The sequence below is a fragment of the Phyllobates terribilis genome, unplaced genomic scaffold (genome assembly GCF_046119375.1).
Source record: "Phyllobates terribilis strain yellow unplaced genomic scaffold, ASM4611937v1 Scaffold_13__5_contigs__length_258822181, whole genome shotgun sequence".
Taxonomy (NCBI): domain Eukaryota; kingdom Metazoa; phylum Chordata; class Amphibia; order Anura; family Dendrobatidae; genus Phyllobates; species Phyllobates terribilis.
In genome coordinates, this window is record NW_027362773.1 from 177,433,574 (window position 1) to 177,454,603 (window position 21,030).

General features: G+C 53.5%; 2 protein-coding genes across 6 annotated transcripts in view; both read left to right on the forward strand.

Moving 5' to 3' along the window:
- The window catches only part of KCNC1 (potassium voltage-gated channel subfamily C member 1), a 341,595-nt gene that overhangs the window by 128,154 nt on the left and 192,411 nt on the right, over nt 1-21,030 (forward strand). The window lies entirely within an intron of this gene.
- Nucleotides 7,076-21,030, forward strand: part of LOC141174479 (uncharacterized) — a 62,645-nt gene continuing 48,690 nt past the window's right edge. The window contains exon 1 of the mRNA XM_073659411.1: nt 7,076-8,357. Coding sequence (XP_073515512.1) covers nt 7,193-8,357 — 1,165 coding nt within the window. The 5' untranslated portion in view covers nt 7,076-7,192. The remainder of the gene's footprint in view (nt 8,358-21,030) is intronic.

The window sequence follows — 21,030 nt, forward strand, 5'->3', positions numbered from 1 at the left end:
CTGGAGCGGTTAGCCAGCGCGAGCTATCTCTCCATTGTAGATCTGAGTCGGGGATATTGGCAGATTCCCTTGAGCCCCAAGGCCCAGGAGAAGTCCGCCTTTATCACCCCCTTCGGATTGTATGAATCCACGGTCATGCCTTTTGGCATGAAAAATGCCCCTGCCACTTTCCAGCGAATGGTCAACCACCTGCTCCAGGGACTGGAGAGGTACGCAGTGGCTTACCTAGATGATATTGCCGTCTTCAGTCCCACCTGGGAGGATCACCTCGAGCATCTGCAGCAGGTGCTCGGGCGCATTCACCAGGCGGGCTCGACCATTAAGCCAGGAAAGTGCCAGATGGGCATGAACGAGGTCCACTACCTGGGGCACTGGGTAGGTGGGGGTACTCTGAAGCCATAGCCTGGGAAGGTGGACGCTATCGTGTCCTGGCCCACTCCCAGGACCAAGAAGCAAGTGCAGTCCTTCTTGGGCACCGCAGGGTACTATAGAAGCTTTGTACACGACTATAGTAGCCTTGCGAAGCCCTTGACAGACCTCACCAGGAGGAGCCTACCCCATTCAGTCAAATGGACAGATGAATGCGAGGTGGCCTTTCGGGCTTTGATGACTGCCCTGAGCAGCTCTCCTGTGCTAAAGGTGGTTGACGGCACACAGCCACTCTTCATACATACCGATGCCAGTGAGTTTGGCCTCGGTGCTGTACTCAGCCAGGTCGACTCTGGGAACCAAGAACACCCCGTGTTGTACCTAAGTCGGAAACTGCTGCCGAGGGAAGTGGCATATTCCACCATAGAGAAGGAGTGCCTGGCCATTGTATGGGCCCTCAACCGCTTACAGCCTTACTTGTACGGGTGCCCCTTCACTGTCGTGACTGACCACAACCCCCTGAGTTGGCTGCACACCATGTCCGGTGCCAACGGAAGGTTGTTACGCTGGAGCCTCACCCTCCAGCAGTACGACTTTACCGTTCAACACCGCAAAGGCAGCGAGCATGGCAATGCCGATGGGTTGTCCCGGCGAGGGGAACCTCCAGAGATGCACCTGGAGGAGTACCAGAAGGTTCTACCTCCATAGCGCAGTCTAAAAGGGGGAGGTGTCAGGCAAAATGTATTTTTGTCCTAGCTTTAAAAAAATGAGAGATGTCTTAAAATCTCCACCCCCCTGTCTCCATCTTGGATGTAGGACTCCCCCATACCAAGATATGAAATCTGAAGGATTTTTATGTCTTCTGCAACTGGGTGGGTTCACAAAACCGAGCCCCCGTGTGAGGTAAACAACAGGAGTGTCTCCCAATGTTTTGGCCCCTTACTAAAAACCAGAACGGCCATTTTTAAGTGATTCTTACCCAGGACGTCAGACGCATGCACTACGCGCTGCGTGGAAGAATCACATCTAATTTCTGGGGAGCCGTCCCCCCACAGAATCTGAGACCATCACCTCGTGGCGCAGGTTTTGCTATTACTTATCCCTTTTATTTTAATAACTGTTTTATGCATATATGTAAATTGTCTCCTTTATAATATCTTGTATATCTTTTGTAAACACTGCCCACTTTCGGGAGTAAATCATTATTATTTACCAGCTTCGCTCTTCTTGTCCTATGTCGAGCAAATACGTTCCTCACCCGCTAATTCACGTTACCTAACGGGTACCCGATCCACCTGTTAAGCGATCGGTGGTGGCAGTATACCAGTATTTTTGTGATATTGTGGTTTGAGGGTGGCTGGACGGAGGTATATATATGTTCCTGGAAGGAACTGGTGGTTTTTATACGTCCTGTCACATCACGTGCCACAATAGGCGACATAAATGAGAGCAGCTGCGCCCTGTTGCTTATCCTCGGTCAATACCGTGTTTGACCAGCAGGACAAGGGGGCGCCAGAGGGCTGCAAGGTCTGACCAAGTGTCGTTTTCGTGACAGTGATCTGTGACATTACCTGTAGACTTACAGGGAAGACTGCTGTGGACATGCTCTATGATCTGTGCAGAGGTTATTGTGCAGGGAGGGATGCAGTGATCTGTCACATTATCTGTAGACTTACAGGGAAGACTGCTGTGGACATGCTCTATGATCTGTGCAGAGGTTATTGTGCAGGGAGGGATGGAGTGATCTGTGACATTACCTGTAGACTTACAGTGAAGACTGCTGTGGACATGCTCTATGATCTGTGCAGAGGTTATTGTGCAGGGAGGGATGGAGTGATCTGTGACATTACCTGTAGACTTACAGGGAAGACTGCTGTGGACATGCTCTATAATCTGTGCAGAGGTTATTGTGCAGGGATGGATGGAGTGATCTTTGACATTACCTGTAGAGTTACAGGGAAGACTGCTATGGACATGCTCTATGATCTGTGCAGAGGTTATTGTGCAGGGAGGGATGGAGTGATCTGTCACATTACCTGTAGACTTACAGGGAAGACAGCTGTGGACATGCTCTATGATCTATGCAGTGGTTATTGTGCAGGGAGGGGTGGAGTGATCTGTGACATTACCTGTAGACTTACAGGGAAGACTGCTGTGGACATGCTCTATGACCTGTGCAGAGGTTATTTTGCAGGGAGGGATGGAGTGATCTGTGACATTATCTGTCGACTTACAGGGAAGACTACTGTGGACATGCTCTATGATCTGTGCAGAGGTTATTGTGCAGGGAGGGATGGAGTGATCTGTGACATTACCTGTAGACTTACAGGGAAGACTGCTGTGGACATGCTCTATGATCTATGCAGAGGTTATTGTGCAGGGAGGGATGGAGTGATCTGTGACATTACCTGTAGACTTACAGGGAAGACTGCTGTGGACATGCTCTATGATCTGTGCAGAGGTTATTGTGCAGGGAGGGATGGAGTGATCTGTGACATTACCTGTAGACTTACAGGGAAGACTGCTGTGGATATGCTCTATGATCTGTGCAGAGGTTATTGTGCAGGGAGGGATGGAGTGATCTGTAACATTACCTGTAGACTTACAGGGAAGACTGCTGTGGACATGCTCTATGATCTGTGCAGAGGTTATTGTGCAGGGAGGGATGGAGTGATCTGTGACATTACCTGTAGACTTACAGTGAAGACTGCTGTGGACAAGCTCTATGATCTGTGCAGAGGTTATTGTGCAGGGAGGGATGGAGTGATCTGTGACATTACCTGTAGAATTACAGGGAAGACTGTTGTGGACATGCTCTATGATCTGTGCAGAGGTTATTGTGCAGGGAGGGATGGAGTGATCTGTGACATTACCTGTAGACTTACAGGGAAGACTGTTGTGGACATGCTCTATGATCTGTGCAGAGGTTATTGTGCAGGGAGGGATGGAGTGATCTGTGACATTACCTGTAGACTTACAGAGAAGACTGCTGTGGACATGCTCTATGATCTGTGCAGAGGTTATTGTGCAGGGAGGGGTGGAGTGATCTGTGACTTTATCTGTAGATTGCTGTGGACATGCTCTATGATCTGTGCTGAGGTTATTGTGCAGGGAGGGATGGAGTGATCTGTGACATTTCCTGTAGACTTACAGAGAAGACTGCTGTGGACATGCTCTATGATCTGTGCAGAGGTTATTGTGTAGGGAGGGATGGAGTGAACTGTGACATTATCTGTAGACTTACAGTGAAGACTGCTGTGGACATGCTCTATGATCTGTGCAGAGGTTATTGTGCAGGGAGGGATGGAGTGATCTGTGACATTGCCTGTAGAATTACATGGAAGACTGCTGTGGACATGTTCTATGATCTGTGCAGAGGTTATTGTGCAGGGAGGGATGGAGTGATCTGTGACATTACCTGTAGACTTACAGGGAAGACTGCTGTGGACATGCTCTATGATCTATGCAGAGGTTATTGTGCAGGGAGGGATGGAGTGATCTGTGACATTACCTGTAGACTTACAGGGAAGACTGCTGTGGACATGCTCTATGATCTATGCAGAGGTTATTGTGCAGGGAGGGATGGAGTGATCTGTGACATGATCTGTAGACTTACAGGGAAGACTGCTGTGGATATGCTCTATGATCTGTGCAGAGGTTATTCTCCACACTTCTGCCCCTTATTCTCCACACTCCTGCCCCTTATTCTCCACACTCCTGCCCCTTATTCTCCACACTCCTGCCCCTTATTCTCCACACTCCTGCCCCTTATTCTCCACACTCCTGCCCCTTATTCTCCACACTCCTGCCCCTTATTCTCCACACTCCTGCCCCTTATTCTCCACACTCCTGCCCCTTATTCTCCACACTCCTGCCCCTTATTCTCCACACTCCTGCCCCTTATTCTCCACACTCCTGCCCCTTATTCTCCACACTCCTGCACCTTATTCTCCACACTCCTGCACCTTATTCTCCACACTCCTGCACCTTATTCTCCACACTCCTGCACCTTATTCTCCACACTCCTGCCTCTTATTCTCCACACTCCTGCCCCTTATTCTCCACACTCCTGCCCCTTATTCTCCACACTTCTGCCCCTTATTCTCCACACTTCTGCCCCTTATTCTCCACACTCCTGCTCCTTATTCTCCACACTCCTGCCCCTTATTCTCCACACTTCTGCCCCTTATTCTCCACACTCCTGCCCCTTATTCTCCACACTCTTGCCCCTTATTCTCCACACTCTTGCCCCTTATTCTCCACACTCCTGCCCCTTATTCTCCACACTCCTGCCCCTTATTCTCCACACTCCTGCCCCTTATTCTCCACACTCCTGCCCCTTATTCTCCACACTCCTGCCCCTTATTCTCCACACTCCTGCCCCTTATTCTCCACACTCCTGCCTCTTATTCTCCACACTCCTGCCCCTTATTCTCCACACTCCTACCTCTTATTCTCCACACTCCTGCCCCTTATTCTCCACACACCTGCCTCTTATTCTCCACATTTCTGCCCCTTATTCTCCACACTCCTGTCTCTTATTCTCCACACTCTTACCCCTTATTCTCCACACTCCTTCCCCTTATTCTCCACACTTCTGCCCATTATTCTCCACACTCCTGCCCCTTATTCTCCATACTCCTGTGTCAGGAATATTAGAAAATATTAATATCAGGAAAATGTCCTTCCATCTGCGTGACACACATGTTCACCCCCTCCCTCACCCACTCCTTCTGCCAGCAAAAAGCCCCAATTAACGCATGACTGATAAATAGTTATTCACACACTGCCAGGGAAGAAGTGTGAAAACTTCGTTAGGAAGCAGGCCTCTTGTCCCTGAAAGACGCAGGAGGTACTTAAAATGCAGGCTTCCCTAATTTATGTGTAACTGTGAAGGGTCTTCCCCGAGCTTCAAAGGGGAATTTGCAGACTCACTGACTCCGATATTGGTTATGAAATAATATGTGTTCCATAGGTCCGACAATAACGAGACCCAAATGGGTAGTGACCAAATCAGCCCCAGAATATGCAGGTATTTTTCCACGGCTGTAACCACAATCAGGGAGCTGCAGCGCAAAAACACCCGAATAGTAGACTGCAGCTGTGGGATGCGTGATATCAAAAGAAAGATAAAATCGTGAGGGAAAATATGGTGTAGTTTGCGAGCTTCTGCAATCAACGAACGATGAGTTATCGCAGAAGCTAGCATTTTCTAATAAAAATGTACAGGCTGGAGACCGGCCCACATGATGTCACCACAAGGGGCGTGTGGCCAGATCTCCCTTAGGCATAAAAGAGTCTATGGAGAAGACAGGGGCACTCATTGCTGGGGGGAATACGAATTATACGCAAAGGGTCCTGTTCAATAACAGCAATCTGGAGAACCCCCCCTCCCACTATATTGAATCGTCTCTGTGATCGTGTAGTGTAAGTAATTTTCACTCTTTATCTTGTTTTATTTTATGTAACTGTTTATGTATTTTAATGTCCCCTTTGTAACATCCTTATGTATTTATTTTTCCTAAACACTGCCTCCCTTTTGGATTAAATATAAAATTTAATAGTTCTGTTTCTTTTTTTCTGTAATCGTTCTCCTCCCCGAAGCCATAAACGCTACCGGGTTGGTTCCTGACCCGATACAAGTCCATTAATACCGGGCTGTATCAAACCAGAACTGGTGGCAGCATACCATCTGGGGGATTTGAGGAAGGCTGGCAGTGACGGTCGGAGGTGTGGATATATATTACTGGCGCAGCCAGGGAAATATATATATACCACCCTCACTGCAGAGGGCCTCAAATATCTAGTGGGCTACAGGACGGCCTCTCCGGCGACCACTCTCTCTAGGTGCAGTACCTTGACTGACCTGAGAGGCGAGGGGGCGCCAGAGAGTTGTGCCTGTATTGTGGCGTCACGGATTGGTGACGTGTAAGGGACAACACACCACCGTGTTTTCCCCCGCTGGTAGCAGCTTCCTGGCACTACTTACTCTAGGTGCAGTACCTTGACTGACCTGAGAGGCAAGGGGGCGCCAGAGAGCTGCACCCACCGGCCGGCATTTTCCTGACAAATTGGTGGCAGCGGTGGGATACTGTGTGATCCTGCCGTTGCAGTTCCTGACAAATTGGTGGCAGCGGTGGGATACTGTGTGATCCTGCCGGTGCCGTTCCTGACAAATTGGTGGGAAGCGGTGGGATATTACAGAACATCAGTGGCTGGATTGAGCAATCATTCCTGTCACTGAAAACTTACACTGTTCTTGCGAGAATTCTGTGCAGAGTTTTAAGTAATCAGACTCAGTGTTTTAATATTTTTTATCTGGGACATTACTATACGTGTAGCAGTTGCATCCCCTCCCTTCTCTTGTTTTTCTATCCTATCTTTTATTTGGCAAACTATGGCTACACGTGGAGGCAACTGGTATCACCAGCAGACGAAGCCCACTCTCATCGCCCTCTGTGAGCTGAGGCAGATTGACCCCACGGGCAAAAACAAGGCCCAAATGATTGCTGAACGGTTACAAGGTGCTGCAGAGCCCGTCCGACAGCAGAGCCCTGATGATGGGGCGGCCAGCCAAGGCCCGGATGGCGCTGCTGCAGGGGTCCCACCTGTGATTGCCAGCCATACCCGCAACCAGGGTAGTGTGGACCCCCAGCTGCAGATGGCCTTGGAGCAGTTCGCCGCAATTGATCGTGATGGACGACTGCAGCTGATCCTGAAATTCCAGGAGCGAGCGGAGCGCCAGGCCCAAGCTGACCGAGAGGCTGCTGAGCGCCATGCCCAAGCTGACCGAGAGGAGCGCCAGGCCCAAGCTGACCGACAAATGCAGCTGGAGCTAGCCCGGATTAAGAAGGAGTCGCCCTCTACGCAGACCCGTGAGTCCAACGTTGCCAGCTGCTTTAAACCTTGTCGTGAGCACTTCCCTGTGATGGAAAAGGATGGGGACTTGGACACATTTCTGCGAGGCTTTGAAAAGGCCTGCAGGCAGTATCAGCTGCCCACTGACCAGTGGGCAAGATATTTAACTCCAGGGCTCCGAGGAAAAGCCTTGGAGGTGTTCGCTTCCCTCCCTCGAGAACAATATGGAGACTATGAGGCCGTCAAGCAGGCCCTGATAAACAAGTACCAGCTGACTCCGGAGGTTTACCGGAAAAAGTTCAGAGCCCTCCAACGTGGACCACATGACACCTACAGCGATGTGGTAGACGGGCTCAGAACCAACTTTGAGCCGTGGATCCAAGGACTGTCAGTCACCACCTTCAAGGACCTGCAGGATCTGATGGTGAAGGACCAGTTTCTTCATCTTTGCCCAGTGGAAGTGAGACAATTTGTGCTTGACCGGGAGCCGAAAGAAGCCGCCAAAGCAGCCCAGATTGCGGATACCTATGAGGCCAACCGCACACCAGAGGTGCGGAAGTCAGCCGCCGCCAGCTGGAAAGGGGGTAAGCCGACGACCACCCCCAGTGTTCCAGCCAGCCGGCCCTCAGCAGGGCCTGCCCCATCTTCCTGCACCTGGACTGCATTTAACTCCCGTAAGTGCTATACTTGTGACCAAACGGGTCACATCAGCCTTGTCTGCCCGGAGAGGCAGAAGATGAACCCCACACCTGAGGCCCCAGGGCCTACTGCAGCCATTCTTTTTGTGGGTGGGGTGGTTGGCCGGGCCCGGGAGAACTTACAACCCGTTACCGTGGGAAACACCGTCACTGTCGGCCTTAAGTACACTGGCGCAGAATGCACCCTGATCCGCCCTGAGTTTGTGTTACCAGAGGAACTCGTTCCTGGGAAGACTCTGACTGTCACCGGGTTTGGGGGTGTCCGCCGTCCCATACCGATGGCCCGAGTTTTCCTGGACTGGGGTGCGGGGAGGGGGCTAAGGCAAGTGGGGGTGTCGGAGAATCTCCCCACTAATGTGTTATTGGGAACTGATCTGGGACGGTTGGTTGCCCGATACGTTCCTGACAACCCTCCCAGATCTGATCTGTCATGTAATGCCACTGTCAAAAATGTCAAGGTGATGTCTAATAAAAGTGTGTGTTGTGGTAAAGGGGAACTCAGCCACCTCACCCCGCGGGGTGATGCTGCTGAGGATCCCCTAAAGCGAGCCAGTATAAGTGCTAGGGGCAAGGGGAGCAGGCACGGACACCAGGAAGCAGGTGGTCCCGTGCAGGTGACCAGTGTCACACCAGATGGTGACATGGTCAGTGGTAGCTGCCCCATGACTAACACGGCTCCAGAGGTGATGTGGAAGGACGGGGAGAAACACGGGGATCATAGGGAAAGTGGTCCAGTGCCGACGACCAGTGTCACGACGGACTGTGACATGGCCGGTCATAGCTCCCCCCTAGAGAGCACAGCTCTCAAGGTAAAGATGATGACAGGTAAAAAGGTCGGCCGCATAACCAGGCGAGGTGCCAGGAAAGTGTGTCCCCCTGTCTGTCAGGAGTATGGGAGGAAGGTACCCATAGCCTGTCAGAGGTGTGGGGAAAATGTATCCCAAACCAGTCAGGGTGATCGGAAAGCTGGACCCTCAGGTTGGTGGGCAAGTGGATCTGCGGCTTGTCAGATCAGCAGGAAGGGTGGGCCAGGAGGTGGGCTCAAGGGGCGATCTGTAAATCACCCCTTATGCCACCTCAAGAGGGGGAGATGTCAGGTATATTAGAAAATATTAATATCAGGAAAATGTCCTTCCATCTGCGTGACACACATGTTCACCCCCTCCCTCACCCACTCCTTCTGCCAGCAAAAACCCCAATTAACGCATGACTGATAAATAGTTATTCACACACGGCCAGTGTGAAAACTTCGTTAGGAAGCAGGCCTCTTGTCCCTGAAAGACGCAGGAGGTACTTAAAATGCTGGCTTCCCTAATTTGTGTGTAACTGTGAAGGGTCTTCCCCGAGCTTCAAAGGGGAATTTGCAGACTCACTGACTCCGATATTAGTTATGAAATAATAAGAGTTCCATAGGTCCGACAATAACGAGACCCAAATGGGTAGTGACCAAATCAGCCCCAGAATATGCAGGTATTTTTCCACGGCTGTAACCACAATCAGGGAGCTGCAGCGCAAAAACACCCGAATAGTAGACTGCAGCTGTGGGATGCATGATATCAAAACAAAGATAAAATCGTGAGGGAAAATATGGCGTAGTTTGCGAGCTTCTGCGATCAACGAACGATGAGTTATCGCAGAAGCTAGCATTTTCTAATAAAAATGTACAGGCTGGAGACCGGCCCACATGATGTCACCACAAGGGGCGTGTGGCCAGATCTCCCTTAGGCATAAAAGAGTCTATGGAGAAGACAGGGGCACTCATTGCTGGGGGGAATACGAATTATACGCAAAGGGTCCTGTTCAATAACAGCAATCTGGAGAACCCCCCCTCCCACTATATTGAATCGTCTCCGCGATCGTGTAGTGTAAGTAATTTTCACTCTTTATCTTGTTTTAGTTTATGTAACTGTTTATGTATTTTAATGTCCCCTTTGTAACATCCTTATGTATATACTAGATGGTGGCCCGATTCTAATGCATCGGGTATTCTAGAATAGGTATGCGCCCGACGGGGCGCAATTAGCAGAGTGGTGTTTAAATTTGGCGCCAAAATCGCTGATTGGTCGCGTTCGGCAACCGCGACCAATCAGCAAAGCGGTGTTTAAATTTGGCGTCAATATTGGTGATTGGTCGCGGGCGGCGGCCGCGACCAATCAGCAAACTGTGTTAGTGAGGACTGGAGAGAGTGTTTAAATTTGGCACCAAAATCGCTGATTAGTCACGACCAATCAGCAGAGCGGTGTTTACATTTGGCGCCAATACTGCTGATTGGTCGAAGCCGCCGGCCGCGACCAATCAGCGATTTTGGCGCAAATCAGCGACTTTGGGGCCAAATTTAAACCCCGCTCTGCATCGCTCTGCTGATTGGTCGAGGATGGCGACCGCGACCAATCAGCAGAGCGTTGTTTAAATTTGGCGCCAATCTGGCTGATTGGTCGAGGATGGCGACCGCGACCAATCAGCAGAGCGTTGTTTAAATTTGGCGCCAATCTGGCTGATTGGTCGCGGATGGCGGCCGCGACCAATCAGCAGAGCGGTGTTTAAATTTGGCGCCAAAATCGCTGATTGGTCACGGGCGGCGGCCGCGACCAATCAGCGAACCGTGTTAGTGAGGAATGGAGAGCGTGTTTAAATTTGGCACCAAAATCGCTGATTAGTCGCGGCCGGCGACCAATCAGCAGAGTGGTGTTTAAATTTGGCGCCAAAATCGCTGATTGGTCACGGGCGGCGGCCGCGACCAATCAGCGAACCGTGTTAGTGAGGAATGGAGAGCGTGTTTAAATTTGGCACCAAAATCGCTGATTAGTCGCGGCCGGCGACCAATCAGCAGAGTGAGGTTTAAATTTGGCGCCAATACTGCTGATTGGTCGCTGCCGGCGATCGCGACCAATCAGCAGAGTGAGGTTTAAATTTTGCGCCAATACTGCTGATTGATCTCGGCCAGCGACCGCGATCAATCATCTGAGCGTTGTTTAAATTTGGCAAAAATCTCGCTGATTGGACGCGTCTGGCGTCCGCGACCAATGAGCAGAGCGTTGTTTAAATTTGGCGCCAAGCTCGCTGATTGGTCGCGGCTGGTGTCCGCGACCAATTAGCACAGCAGTGTTTAAATGTCGCGGCAAGATCGGTGATTGGTAGCGGCCGCTATTTAAATGTGGCGCCCAAATCGGTGATTGGTCACGGGCAGCGGCCGCGACCAATCAGCAGAGCGGTGTTTAACTTTAGCGCCAAGATCACTGATTGGACGCGCTCTCCGCACGAGACCAATCAGCGAATCGTATTGGTGAGGAGTGGGGAGCGGAATCTTATTAGTGAGGAACGGGGAGCGCCGCTGCCTGTGCGGATACTTCCACTCCGAGAAGCCGGGAGATGAGCGACTGCTCGCAGCAGAAGTATCCCGACCCGCAGCGCCGCTCCCCGGTCCTCCCTTCACACCCTAGCCGCTGATGTCTCCACAGTATCCGCATAGTGTTACAAAGGTCCGGACATTTGGGTGAAAAATCGCTGATTGGTCGCTGGCGCTGCCCGCGACTAATCACCGATTTGGGCGCCAAATTTAAATATCGGCCGCGACCAATCACCGATCTTGGCTCCACATTTAAACACCGCTGTGCTGATTGGTCGCGGCCGATATTTAAATTTGGCGCCCAAATAGGTGATTGGTCGCGGGCAGCGCCTGCGACCAATCTGCGATTTTTAACACAAATTTCCGGACCTTTGTAACACCATGCGGATACTCTGGAGACATCAGCGGCTAGGGTGTGAAGGGAGGACCGGGGAGCGGCGCTGCGAGTCCGGATACTTCTGCTGCGAGCGCCCGCTCATGTCCCGGGTTCTTGCAACGGAAGTATCCGCACAGGCAGCGGCGCTGACATCCAATTGGTCGCGGACGCTATTTAAAGTTGCCGCACAAATCGGTGATTGGTCGCTGTCTTGGCCCGCGACCAATGACTGATCTTGGCGCTAAAATGTTAAACACTATTGTGCTGATTGGTCGCCGATGCTGCCCGCGACCAATCACCGATTTGGGCGCCAAATTTAAATATCGGCCGCGACCAATCAGCACAGCGGTGTTTAAATGTGGAGCCAAGATCGGTGATTGGTCGCGGCCGATATTTAAATTTGGCGCCCAAATCGGTGATTGGTCGCGGGCAGCGTCGGCGACCAATCAGCACAATAGTGTTTAAGTTTTGCGCTAAGATCAGTGATTGGCCGGGTCCGAAGACCGCGACCAATCATCGAATCGTCTTGGTGAGGACCGGGGAGCGGCGCTGCCTGTGCGGCTACTTACGCTGTGAGAACCAGGGACATAGCGGGCGCTGGCAGAAGTATCCCGACCCGCAGCGCCGCTCCCCGGTCCTCCCTTCCGCAAGGAGGTCAGCGGCGCCGGCGGTCCTTCCGCTGCTACCGGCCGGGAGATGAGCGCCTCGGGCCGCTCATCTCCCGGCTGCATCTCCGTCCCGCAGATGGGTCCGGCGGTCGGGTTCCTTCTGCTGTTGCCGGCCGGGAGATAAGCGCCTCGCGCCGGTCATCTCCCGGCTGCATCGCCGCTCAGCTCCGTCCCGCAGATGAGCCGCTAACGGCCGCCATCTTTTTTTAGAAATCCCCCGGCGCTGATTGGCCGCTGCCGGACCAATGAGCGACGCGGGATTTCCTGGACAGACAGACACACAGACAGACGGGATAAGACGATTATATATATAGATTTTTCCTAAACACTGCCTCCCTTTTGGATTAAATATAAAATTTAATAGTTCTGTTTCTTTTGTTCTGTAATCGTTCTCCTCCCCAAAGCCATAAACGCTACCGGGTTGGTTCCTGACCCGATACAAGGAAGGCTGGCAGTGACGGTCGGAGGTGTGGATATATATTACTGGCGCAGCCAGGGAAATATATATATACCGCCCTCACTGCAGAGGGCCTCAAATACCCAGTGGGCTACAGGACGGCCTCTCCGGCGACCACTCTCTCTAGGTGCAGTACCTTGACTGACCTGAGAGGCAAGGGGGCGCCAGAGAGTTGTGCCTGTATTGTGGCGTCACGGATTGGTGACGTGTAAGGGACAACACACCACCGTGTTTTCCCCCACTGGTAGCAGCTTCCTGGCACTACTTACTTTAGGTGCAGTACCTTGACTGACCTAAGAGGCAAGGGGGCGCCAGAGAGCTGCACCCACCGGCCGGCATTTTCCTGACAAATTGGTGGCAGCGGTGGGATACTGTGTGATCCTGCCGATGCTGTTCCTGACAAATTGGTGGCAGCGGTGGGATACTGTGTGATCCTGCCGGTGCCGTTCCTGACATCCTGCCCCTTATTCTCCACACTCCTGGCCCTTATTCTCCACACTCTTGCCCCTTATTCTCCACACTCTTGCCCCTTATTCTCCACACTCTTGCCCCTTATTCTCCACACTCTTGCCCCTTATTCTCCACACTCCTGCCCCTTATTCTCCACACTCCTGCCCCTTATTCTCCACACTCCTGCCCCTTATTCTCCACACTCCTGCCCCTTATTCTCCACACTCCTGCCCCTTATTCTCCACACTCCAGCCCCTCATTTTACATGCTCCTGCCCCTTATTCTCCACACTTCTGCCCCCTTATCTTCCACACTCCTGCCCCTTATTCTCTAGACTCCTGCCCCTTATTCTCCACACTCCTGTCTCTTATCCTCCACACTTCTGCCCCTTATTCTCCACACTCCTGCCCCTTATTCTCCACACTCCTGCCCCTTATTCTCCACACTCCTGCCCCTTATTCTCCACACTCCAGCCCCTCATTCTACATGCTCCTGCCCCTTATTCTCCACACTCCTACCCCTTATTCTCCACACTCCAGCCCCTCATTCTACATGCTCCTGCCCCTTATTCTCCACACTTCTGCCCCCTTATCCTCCACACTCCAGCCCCTCATTCTACATACTCCTGCCCCTTATTCTCCACACTTCTGCCCCTTATCCTCCACACTTCTGCCCCCTTATCCTCCACACTTCTGCCCCTTATTCTCCACACTTCTGCCCCTTATTCTCCACACTTCTGCCCCTTATTCTCCACACTCCAGCCCCTCATTCTACATGCTCCTGCCCCTTATTCTCCACACTTCTGCCCCCTTATTCTCCACACTCCTGCCCCCTTATTCTCCACACTCCTGCCCCCTTATTCTCCACACTCCTGCCCCTTATTCTCCACACTCCTGCCCCTTATTCTCCACACTCCTGCCCCTTATTCTCTAGACTTCTGCCCCTTATTCTCTAGACTTCTGCCCCTTATTCTCCACACTCCTGCCCCTTATTCTCCACACTCCTGCCCCTTATTCTCCACACTCCTGCCCCTTATTCTCCAGACTTCTGCCCCTTATTCTCCACACTCCTGCCCCTTATTCTCCACACTCCTGCCCCTTATTCTCCACACTCCTGCCCCTTATTCTCCACACTTCTGCCCCTTATTCTCCACACTGCTGCCCCTTATTCTCTAGACTTCTGCCCCTTATTCTCCACACTCCTGCCCCTTATTCTCCACACTCCTGCCCCTTATTCTCCACACTCCTGCCCCTTATTCTCCACACTCCTGCCCCTTATTCTCCACACTCCTGCCCCTTATTCTCCACACTGCTGCCCCTTATTCTCTAGACTTCTGCCCCTTATTCTCCACACTCCTGCCCCTTATTCTCCACACTCTTGCCCCTTATTCTCCACACTCTTGCCCCTTATTCTCTAGACTTCTGCCCCTTATTATCCACACTCCTGCCCCTTATTCCCCACACTCCTGCCCCTTATTCTCCAGACTTCTGCCCCTTATTATGGGGACTTCTGTCCTTCATCCTGGGTGCTGGATATCGGCTTCTGGGCAGATCCTGACTGATGGCCGCCCATTCTGGTTTGGACAGTGCCTGCAGTTTATCATACTTTCTTAGTTTTTCTTTGTCGCTTTTTTGAGAATTGACCATAGGTTCTCAATATGATTGAGATTTGGGAAGTTTCCTCTCCATGGACCCAAAACGTCAAAGTTTTGTTCACTGAGCCACTTAGTTCTCACTTTTGACTTGTGACACGGTCTCCATCCTGCTGGAAAAATCATTCTTCATTACCACAATACTCTCTCATGATTTGAGACGTTGCTCTTGGAGAATGTTTCGATCCCATTCTTTATTCATGGCCGTGATATTAGAAAAAATTGTGAGTGAGCCTCATCCATGGGCGAGAAGCCCTCACACATGAATGGTGTCTTGATGCTTTACTGTTGGCGTGACACCGGACTCATGGCAGTGCTCACCTTATCTCCTCCGGACAATCATTCTTCCAGATGTCCCAAAAGTATATGTTAATTATGGCTCCCCCTGCTGTTACATAGCAGTTACGGCTCCCCCTGCTGTTACATAGCAGTTACGGCTCCCCCTGCTGTTACATAGCAGTTACGGCTCCCCCTGCTGTTACATAGCAGTCACGGCTCCCCCTGCTGTTACATAGCAGTCACGGCTCCGCCTCCTGTTACATACCAGTCACGGCTCCCCCTGCTGTTACATACCAGTCACGGCTCCCCCTGCTGTTACATACCAGTCACGGCTCCCCCTGCTGTTACATACCAGTCACGGCTCCCCCTGCTGTTACATAGCAGTCACGGCTCCCCCTGCTGTTACATAGCAGTCACGGCTCCCCCTGCTGTTACATAGCAGTCACGGCTCCCCCTGCTGTTACATAGCAGTCACGGCTCCCCCTGCTGTTACATAGCAGTCACGGCTCCCCCTGCTGTTACATAGCAGTCACGGCTCCCCCTGCTGTTACATAGCAGTCACGGCTCCCCCTGCTGTTACATAGCAGTCACGGCTCCCCCTGCTGTTACATAGCAGTCACGGCTCCCCCTGCTGTTACATAGCAGTCACGGCTCCCCCTGCTGTTACATAGCAGTCACGGCTCCCCCTGCTGTTACATAGCAGTCACGGCTCCCCCTGCTGTTAAACACCAGTCACGGCTCCCCCTGCTGTTACATACCAGTCACGGCTCCCCCTGCTGTTACATACCAGTCACGGCTCCCCCTGCTGTTACATACCAGTCACGGCACCCCCTGCTGTTACACACCAGTCACGGCTCCCCCTGCTGTTACATAGCAGTCACGGCTCCCCCTGCTGTTACATAGCAGTTACGGCTCCCCCTGCTGTTACATAGCAGTTACGGCTCCCCCTGCTGTTACATAGCAGTCACGGCTCCCCCTGCTGTTACATAGCAGTCACGGCTCCGCCTCCTGTTACATACCAGTCACGGCTCCCCCTGCTGTTACATACCAGTCACGGCTCCCCCTGCTGTTACATACCAGTCACGGCTCCCCCTGCTGTTACATAGCAGTCACGGCTCCCCCTGCTGTTACATAGCAGTCACGGCTCCCCCTGCTGTTACATAGCAGTCACGGCTCCCCCTGCTGTTACATAGCAGTCACGGCTCCCCCTGCTGTTAAACACCAGTCACGGCTCCCCCTGCTGTTACATACCAGTCACGGCTCCCCCTGCTGTTACATACCAGTCACGGCTCCCCCTGCTGTTACATACCAGTCACGGCACCCCCTGCTGTTACACACCAGTCACGGCTCCCCCTGCTGTTACATAGCAGTCACGGCTCCCCCTGCTGTTACATAGCAGTCACGGCTCCCCCTGCTGTTACATAGCAGTCACGGCTCCCCCTGCTGTTACATAGCAGTCACGGCTCCCCCTGCTGTTACATAGCAGTCACGGCTCCCCCTGCTGTTACATAGCAGTCACGGCTCCCCCTGCTGTTACATACCAGTCACGGCTCCCCCTGCTGTTACATACCAGTCACGGCTCCCCCTGCTGTTACATACCAGTCACGGCACCCCCTGCTGTTACACACCAGTCACGGCTCCCCCTGCTGTTACATAGCAGTCACGGCTCCCCCTGCTGTTACATAGCAGTCACGGCTCCCCCTGCTGTTACATAGCAGTCACGGCTCCCCCTGCTGTTACATAGCAGTCACGGCTCCCCCTGCTGTTACATAGCAGTCACGGCTCCCCCTGCTGTTACATAGCAGTCACGGCTCCCCCTGCTGTTACATAGCAGTCACGGCTCCCCCTGCTGTTACATAGCAGTCACGGCTCCCCCTGCTGTTACATAGCAGTCACGGCTCCCCCTGCTGTTACATAGCAGTCACGGCTCCCCCTGCTGTTAAACACCAGTCACGGCTCCCCCTGCTGTTACATACCAGTCACGGCTCCCCCTGCTGTTACATACCAGTCACGGCTCCCCCTGCTGTTACATACCAGTCACGGCACCCCCTGCTGTTACATACCAGTCACGGCACCCCCTGCTGTTACACACCAGTCACGGCACCCCCTGCTGTTACACACCAGTCACGGCTCCCCCTGCTGTTACACACCAGTCACGGCTCCCCCTGCTGTTACATACCAGTCACGGCTCCCCCTGCTGTTACATAGCAGTCACGGCTCCCCCTGCTGTTAAACACCAGTCACGGCTCCCCCTGCTGTTACATACCAGTCACGGCTCCCCCTGCTGTTACATAGCAGTCACGGCTCCCCCTGCTGTTACATAGCAGTCACGGCTCCCCCTGCTGTTACATAGCAGTCACGGCTCCCCCTGCTGTTAAACACCAGTCACGGCTCCCCCTGCTGTTACATACCAGTCACGGCTCCCCCTGCTGTTACATACCAGTCACGGCTCCCCCTGCTGTTACATACCAGTCACGGCACCCCCTGCTGTTACATACCAGTCACGGCACCCCCTGCTGTTACACACCAGTCACGGCACCCCCTGCTGTTACACACCAGTCACGGCTCCCCCTGCTGTTACACACCAGTCACGGCTCCCCCTGCTGTTACATACCAGTCACGGCTCCCCCTGCTGTTACATAGCAGTCACGGCTCCCCCTGCTGTTACACACCAGTCACGGCTCCCCCTGCTGTTACATACCAGTCACGGCTCCCCCTGCTGTTACATACCAGTCACGGCTCCTCCTGCTGTTACATACCAGTCACGGCTCCCCCTGCTGTTACATACTAATAATGACCTGACCTTCTCATACATGATACTAATGGCTCCCCCCCGCTGTTACATACCAGTCAAGGCTCCCCCCGCTGTTACATACCAGTCACGGCTCCCCCTGCTGTTACATACCAGTCACGGCTCCCCCCGCTGTTACATACCAGTCACGGCTCCCCCCGCTGTTACATACCAGTCACGGCTCCCCCCGCTGTTACACACCAGTGACGGCTCCCCCTGCTGTTACACACCAGTCACGGCTCCCCCTGCTGTTACACACCAGTCACGGCTCCTCCTGCTGTTACACACCAGTCACGGCTCCCCCTGCTGTTACATAGCAATCACGGCTCCCCCTGCTGTTACATACCAGTCACGGCTCCTCCTACTGTTACATACCAGTCACGGCTCCCCCTGCTGTTACACACCAGTCACGGCTCCCCCTGCTGTTACACACCAGTCACGGCTCCCCCTGCTGTTACATACCAGTCACGGCTCCCCCTGCTGTTACATACCAGTCACGGCTCCCCCTGCTGTTACATACCAGTCACGGCTCTCCCTGCTGTTACATACCAGTCACGGCTCCCCCTGCTGTTACATAGCAGTCACGGCTCCTCCTGCTGTTACACACCAGTCACGGCTCCCCCTGCTGTTACACACCAGTCACGGCTCCCCCTGCTGTTACACACCAGTCACGGCTCCCCCTGCTGTTACATACCAGTCACGGCTCTCCCTGCTGTTACATACCAGTCACGGCTCCCCCTGCTGTTACATAGCAGTCACGGCTCCCCCTGCTGTTACATACCAGTCACGGCTCCTCCTGCTGTTACACACCAGTCACGGCTCCCCTTGCTGTTACACACCAGTCACGGCTCCCCCTGCTGTTACACACCAGTCACGGCTCCCCCTGCTGTTACATACCAGTCACGGCTCCTCCTGCTGTTACACACCAGTCACGGCTCCCCCTGCTGTTACACACCAGTCACGGCTCCCCCCGCTGTTACATACCAGTCACGGCTCCCCCTGCTGTTACATAGCAGTCACGGCTCCCCCTGCTGTTACATAGCAGTCACGGCTCCCCCTGCTGTTAAACACCAGTCACGGCTCCCCCTGCTGTTACATACCAGTCACGGCTCCCCCTGCTGTTACATACCAGTCACGGCTCCCCCTGCTGTTACATACCAGTCACGGCACCCCCTGCTGTTACATACCAGTCACGGCACCCCCTGCTGTTACACACCAGTCACGGCACCCCCTGCTGTTACACACCAGTCACGGCTCCCCCTGCTGTTACACACCAGTCACGGCTCCCCCTGCTGTTACATACCAGTCACGGCTCCCCCTGCTGTTACATAGCAGTCACGGCTCCCCCTGCTGTTACATACCAGTCACGGCTCCTCCTGCTGTTACATACCAGTCACGGCTCCCCCTGCTGTTACATACTAATAATGACCTGACCTTCTCATACATGATACTAATGGCTCCCCCCCGCTGTTACATACCAGTCAAGGCTCCCCCCGCTGTTACATACCAGTCACGGCTCCCCCCGCTGTTACATACCAGTCACGGCTCCCCCCGCTGTTACACACCAGTCACGGCTCCCCCCGCTGTTACACACCAGTGACGGCTCCCCCTGCTGTTACACACCAGTCACGGCTCCTCCTGCTGTTACACACCAGTCACGGCTCCCCCTGCTGTTACATAGCAATCACGGCTCCCCCTGCTGTTACATACCAGTCACGGCTCCTCCTACTGTTACATACCAGTCACGGCTCCCCCTGCTGTTACACACCAGTCACGGCTCCCCCTGCTGTTACACACCAGTCACGGCTCCCCCTGCTGTTACATACCAGTCACGGCTCCCCCTGCTGTTACATACCAGTCACGGCTCCCCCTGCTGTTACATACCAGTCACGGCTCTCCCTGCTGTTACATACCAGTCACGGCTCCCCCTGCTGTTACATAGCAGTCACGGCTCCTCCTGCTGTTACACACCAGTCACGGCTCCCCCTGCTGTTACATACCAGTCACGGCTCCCCCTGCTGTTACATACCAGTCACGGCTCTCCCTGCTGTTACATACCAGTCACGGCTCCCCCTGCTGTTACATACCAGTCACGGCTCCCCCTGCTGTTACATACCAGTCACGGCTCCTCCTGCTGTTACACACCAGTCACGGCTCCCCTTGCTGTTACACACCAGTCACGGCTCCCCCTGCTGTTACACACCAGTCACGGCTCCCCCTGCTGTTACATACCAGTCACGGCTCCTCCTGCTGTTACACACCAGTCACGGCTCCCCCTGCTGTTACACACCAGTCACGGCTCCCCCCGCTGTTACATACCAGTCACGGCTCCCCCTGCTGTTACACACCAGTCACGGCTCCCCCTGCTGTTACACACCAGTCACGGCTCCCCCTGCTGTTACATAGCAGTCACGGCTCCCCCTGCTGTTACATAGCAGTCACGGCTCCCCCTGCTGTTACACACCAGTCACGGCTCCCCCTGCTGTTACATACCAGTCACGGCTCCTCCTGCTGTTACATACCAGTCACGGCTCCCCCTGCTGTTACATACTAATAATGACCTGACCTTCTCTTACATGATACTAATGGCTCCCCCCCGCTGTTACATACCAGTCACGGCTCCCCCCGCTGTTACATACCAGTCACGGCTCCCCCCGCTGTTACATACCAGTCACGGCTCCCCCCGCTGTTACATACCAGTCACGGCTCCCCCCGCTGTTACATACCAGTCACGGCTCCCCCCGCTGTTACATACCAGTCACGGCTCCCCCCGCTGTTACACACCAGTGACGGCTCCCCCTGCTGTTACACACCAGTCACGGCTCCCCCTGCTGTTACACACCAGTCACGGCTCCTCCTGCTGTTACACACCAGTCACGGCTCCCCCTGCTGTTACATAGCAATCACGGCTCCCCCTGCTGTTACATACCAGTCACGGCTCCTCCTGCTGTTACATACCAGTCACGGCTCCCCCTGCTGTTACACACCAGTCACGGCTCCCCCTGCTGTTACACACCAGTCACGGCTCCCCCTGCTGTTACACACCAGTCACGGCTCCCCCTGCTGTTACATACCAGTCACGGCTCC